We start from the raw sequence: 5,319 nt of genomic DNA, 5'->3' as shown, positions 1-5,319 counted from the left end.
TTATTATCTTATAAACTCCCAATTCTAGTATAACTGTGATATTTTCAGGAAGGGCTATATCTAACGGGGCACTTCATGAGGTAGAATGAAATGAGTTTGAGACACACTGTTGCTGTTCACAGCTGGATTGCCTTTTGCTCACATGATACAGCTGACAACTCGCATTATTTCATACGAGGCCCTGAGCTGACAGGCCCTCTGTGTAGATTCCCAACTCAGTCTTATTGCCCTATTTGTCAAATACAGATCTACATGCCTTAGTCCACTGATATCCTTTTCCACATATTCTACAAAGTCCTGAAGGCGTGAATCTTTTCTTTATGTTCCCACTCTCACCTTTCTCTTTATGACATCTCTTTTCAAATGTCCTAATTTTCCAGAGTTTTAACACTGGTTTGAGTCAAATTTAAAGTTCACTCTAAAACAGCATTGGCCTGATGAGAATTAGTTCCAATGTCCATCCAAGCACGTATGTATTCTCTTTATTCATCTAGAAGAATGTTCTGACCTCTCAATGGTCTAACAGCCTTTTGACATTCCAAATTAGACTTTTCATATGCTAAAGTTTTTAACAAAAGCTCACGAACCCCGAGTTGAGATATTGCTCTATTGATAGCATCCTTTAATCTAGATAGAAAATAAGTATATTTTTCATTTTCAGATTGTGTTGTTTTGATAAAGATTGATGTCCCTTTCCTGAAATTTCTACTTTATCCCAAGTTTGCGTGCAGCAAAGTCTTACTTGTAAAATCACAGCATCATCATATTGCTACTAAGCTTGCACTTCAAGCCATTGACTTCTGCCTAACATTAAGAGGAGGATTTCTAGGTAAATTAAGCTTTTCCATATTTGTAGCTTCCTCAGCCCACCAAGTTCTAAATAATAAATATGCCCCAGATTCTAAAACTATCCTGACCACGGACTCCCAATCAAAAGGAATGAATCTAAATTTTGTAGTTAATCCTTGTAATATGCTCCTTACATAGGTAGAATGCATATCATAAGACATTTTGTCTTGCTTCAATTCTTTGATAGTCATAAAATAAGGGCTGATGTTGATACAATTGATACCCTCGGGAAAGTCTTGATTAGGAGACGTATCCTGAACTGTTACCAGAAATATAGAATCTCTCTTCCCCCCCCCGCCCCCAATTAGATAAATCATCTTATTTTGCCTGTTGCCAGGACATAGACATAGCCATTAGAGTCTCCTCAAAAGTAGTTACTCCCAATGGAGCATGACTCATATCATTAAATAGCATAGGATATGGAACATTTGCTGCTAATGGAGCTATATTTTTATTTTGGTAATAGTTTCATTATGAAAACCAATTTGTCTATTTTTGTAGAACTTGTTTACATAATTTCTCATAAGGGTGCTTAATTCCTCCAGAGTTGGAGGTAGAAGAAATTAAACCTCCTTTGTATCAGATTCACTATCACTTTCTCCTGAAGATATTTTCTTTTCTTTCTTTTCAGACATCTCATCTTCAGGCTGTAATGGTTTAAAAGCTAATGAGATCAAATTACCTAGTGAGCAAACTGAAACAGGATTCACATCTCCCTTTTGATGAGCTCTTCATAAAGCTCACATAACATTTGACCAAGTTTTCTAATTTAACTGTGCTCTACCTCCTAGTTTAAACCAGTAAGTGTTTCTGCACATTCTGAAACAACTGCAAAAATGACCTTTCTCTTACTTTTATCCCTGAGCTTTAAAGTAATTCTTTAAGTAATGTAATATATTGAGCTTCAGATTATTGAACAATATCATTGATATCAGATACAAGCAAGATTCTGCCAAAGATTATCCAAAAACAACTGGAACAGCACATCAATGGAGAACTACCAGAAGTGCAGGCTGGATTTAGATGGGGTCGTGGTACTAGGGATATTGTAGCAGATGCTGGATGGATCCTGGCTGAAAGTAAGGAGTAACAGGAGAATGTCTATCTTTGTTTCATTGATTATGCAAAGGCATTTGACTTTGTGGATCATAGCAAACTGTGGCTAACTCTAAGAAGAATGGGAATCCTAGAACACTTGATTGTGCTAATGTGAAACCTATACTTGGACCAGGAGGCAGTCGTCAGAACAGAGCAGGGAAACACTGCATGTTTCAAAATTGGGAAGGGTGTATGCCAGGACTGTATCTTGTTTCCATACCTTTTCAATCTTTATGCAGAACAGATTATCCAGGAAGCTGGGCTCTATGAAGAGAAATGTAGCATCAGGATTGGAGAAAGACTCATCAACAATCTGCGTTATGCAGATGACACAACCCTGCTTGCTGAAACTGAGGAGGACCTGAAGCACTTGCTGCGGAAGGTTAGGGACCACAGACTTCAGTATGAATTGAGGCTTAATATCAAGAAAACAAAGATTCTCACCACTGAGCCTATTACAGCATCATGATGGTTGGTGAAGAGATTGTTCACAGTTTTGGTTTGCTTGGCTCCACAGTCAACACTCTTGGCACCAGCAGCCAGGAAATTAAAAGGCATATTGAGCTGGGAAAGTCTGTGGTTAGAGACCTCTCTAAAGTACTGAAGTGCAATGATGTCAGTCTGGAAACTAAGGTGCGCCTGATATGTCATGGTCTTTGCAATAACTTGCTATGAATTGGAGAGTTGGACAATGACTAGGTATGATAGAAAAAGAATTGATGCCTTTGAGCTGTGGTATTGGAAAAGAGTATTGAATATACTATGGACTGGTAAGAAAACAAACAGGTTTGTCCTGGAGAGGCTGAAGCCAGGCTGTTTCTTGGAAACAAGGATTCTGACGCTTCATCTGGCATACTTGAGGCATGTTGCAAGGAGGGACCAGTTCTTTGAGAGGGACGTGATGCTTGGGAGGGTGGAGGCACAGCACGGTAGAGGAAGACCCTCGGTGAAATAGATTGATTCAGTGACTGGGGAAATGCGGGTAGGTGTGTCAGAGATAGTGAGATATGGCAGAGTTTAGAGCTGTTGTATATAGGGTCACTATGAGTCACAGGTGACTCAATGACACATAACAACAACAATAACATTTATTATTAAGGATTTTACTCAGAGGGTGGGAAAGATCCCCATGAATCTCTTTTTCTTTGGTGGTTTTTTTTTTCCTACTTCCTCCCCTGAATTTCTAGTAAACTTCAGGGGTGAAGAAAACCTCATGAAACCTTTTCTACCTCCTCCGCTGAATTTCTAACAAACTTCAGGGGATAAGAAAAACCTCGCTAAACCTTTTCTAGTTATTCCCCTGAATTTCTAATAAACTTAAGGGGGTGAGGAAAACTTACAAAATCTTTTCTACTTCTTCCCCTGAATGTCTAGTAAACCTCAGAGGGTGAGGTTCTCATGGAATCTTTTCTATTTCTTCTCCTGAATTTCTAATAAACTTCAGCGGGTGAGGAAAACCTCACAAAACCTTTTCTACTTCTTCACCTGCTTCCTGTTTACAAAGGTATTTATTAACCAGTAAGGATCTGGTATCCAGGTGGGAAGTATTCTGAAGCAATCTGACTCTGCAGAGGTTTTGATTTCTGGTGAGACTCTGTAGTATCGTTGGGTTGCTGTGATTCTAAACACTGTGACACTGATGTGTCAAATGTGATAATGGTTACCCATGGTGGACAGTGTTTGGTGGAACTCCTTGATTAAAACAAGCTTGGAAGCAGGATTGGCATCCACTTCCAAATAAGCCTGCCTCCGGAAACTCTATGAACTTGGAGAAATTATGAAAGTTATACAAGTGTTCAGATCTTTTGTTTAAAGGGTCGTTATGAGTCCTTTACAACTCAGTGACACAACTCCTGAATTTCTAGTAAAATTAGGGGGTGAGGTCCTCAGGGACCTGCCTTTAATTTTCCTGAAAGTTTCACTTACCGCCGTGTGAATTCCCTTTCGGTTTCCTAATGAGAGAGAGAGAGACACCACTGCCTCTTTTAGTCCCTGTTTGGATGCCAAAATGTAGTACACCAGGATGAACTAAGAGATAGGAACACAGAGAATAAAAGGGAGAAGAGAGTGAATTCAGGGGACAAACAGCTCCAAGACTGCTGCCCTCACTTTCTCATTTCCAGCAGAGTAGATTATATGATTGTCTGATTCAAAATATCCCATGTCAGTCCATTTCGTTTTGTCCATGGCAAGTACGTCAATAGGCTTGTGAATAAATTGACAATAATAGTGGAGCTAAAATAGAAGCTATACACAAAATAAATGGCATAGGATTTCTCTCACCAAAATGGTCTTCCTACTATTAGAATTGAGTGGCTTAACTTCTAAATTCGAGGCCAATAATGTATGCTTTGCATCTGTCATCCCTAGAGAAGCAATCTAGCTTTTTAGAGGCAATGTGATTGCATTGACCTTATTACAATCATGCAGGGAGCACAAATTGTTACTGCTATAATAGATCGTATTCTAGATTTGGATGCTCTTTCTCTCTTATGCTGCTGTGCCATTAAATATGAATTTATAAAATAACTTGTTCACAATCATGTTATTTCACATAGCACTGTTCCAACCCTGAAATTTATTTCAGCATAAGAATATATGTGGAAGGGAGGAAGCAGGGAGGAAAGTGTGCAACAATGAATGAAGGAAATTCAAAGTCTCTGTAAACTTTCATTAAAATAAAAAAAGATATAAAATACATAAATTTTTAACAAAGAATATATGTGGCAAAAAATGTATAACTATCTACCTCTCTATAGCTGCATCGAGGGAGCTCTGGTGGCCTGATGATAAGCTGCACTTTAAACCTGAAGGCATGGGGTTCAAAGCCATCAACTTCTGTGCAGGAGAAAGATGAACAATCTCCCATATGATTTACTGCCTCTAAAATCCCTCTAAAAACAACAGCTGTGGATTGGTTCCAATTCAATGGTACATAACAACAGCTTAGTTATATTTTTATATATTTGTTATGAGGAGCTCTGGTGGCCTAGTGGCAAGAAGCTGCACTGCAATCTCGAAGGCACACGGTTGGGGGCATTCTGCTCCCGTGCAATTAACTGACTCTGAAAACACATCGGAGAGTCAGCTATGGGTCAGTTCTGATATGTATATAGATACATAAATATAAAGATAGATATAGATGCACATGTTGCTATGTGGCATCTCTCAGAAAACCAACACACAGCTGATCCTCTAGCAGATTCTCAGAAACAGTATATGACACAGGAGAAAACTGCCTCTGTTTTTTCCACAGTGCAGAGCTGGTGGGCTCAAATCTTGTCCCCATGAGTTGAGAGTGCAACTCCTTACCTGTAAACCATCAGAACTCTGTGTGTGTGTGTGTGTGTGTGTGTGTGTGTGTGTGTGTGT

The 5,319-nt window shown here is 39.2% G+C and overlaps 1 protein-coding gene across 1 annotated transcript in view; it reads right to left on the bottom strand.

Annotated features, from left to right (window-relative positions):
• Positions 1-1,412: 1,412 nt before the first annotated feature.
• The window catches only part of LOC102863186 (putative olfactory receptor 2W6-like), a 9,172-nt gene continuing 5,265 nt past the window's right edge, over positions 1,413-5,319 (bottom strand). The window contains exons 2-3 of the mRNA XM_006898156.1: positions 3,874-3,975; positions 1,413-1,496 (exon numbers count right to left, since the gene is read on the bottom strand). Of these exons, the coding sequence (XP_006898218.1) occupies positions 1,413-1,496; positions 3,874-3,975 (186 nt within the window). The remainder of the gene's footprint in view (positions 1,497-3,873; positions 3,976-5,319) is intronic.

This window comes from Elephantulus edwardii, unplaced genomic scaffold, assembly GCF_000299155.1.
Source record: "Elephantulus edwardii isolate Elephantulus edwardi_28Jun2011 unplaced genomic scaffold, EleEdw1.0 scaffold00221, whole genome shotgun sequence".
NCBI lineage: Eukaryota > Metazoa > Chordata > Mammalia > Macroscelidea > Macroscelididae > Elephantulus > Elephantulus edwardii.
This window is presented reverse-complemented; position numbering and strand designations above follow the sequence as displayed.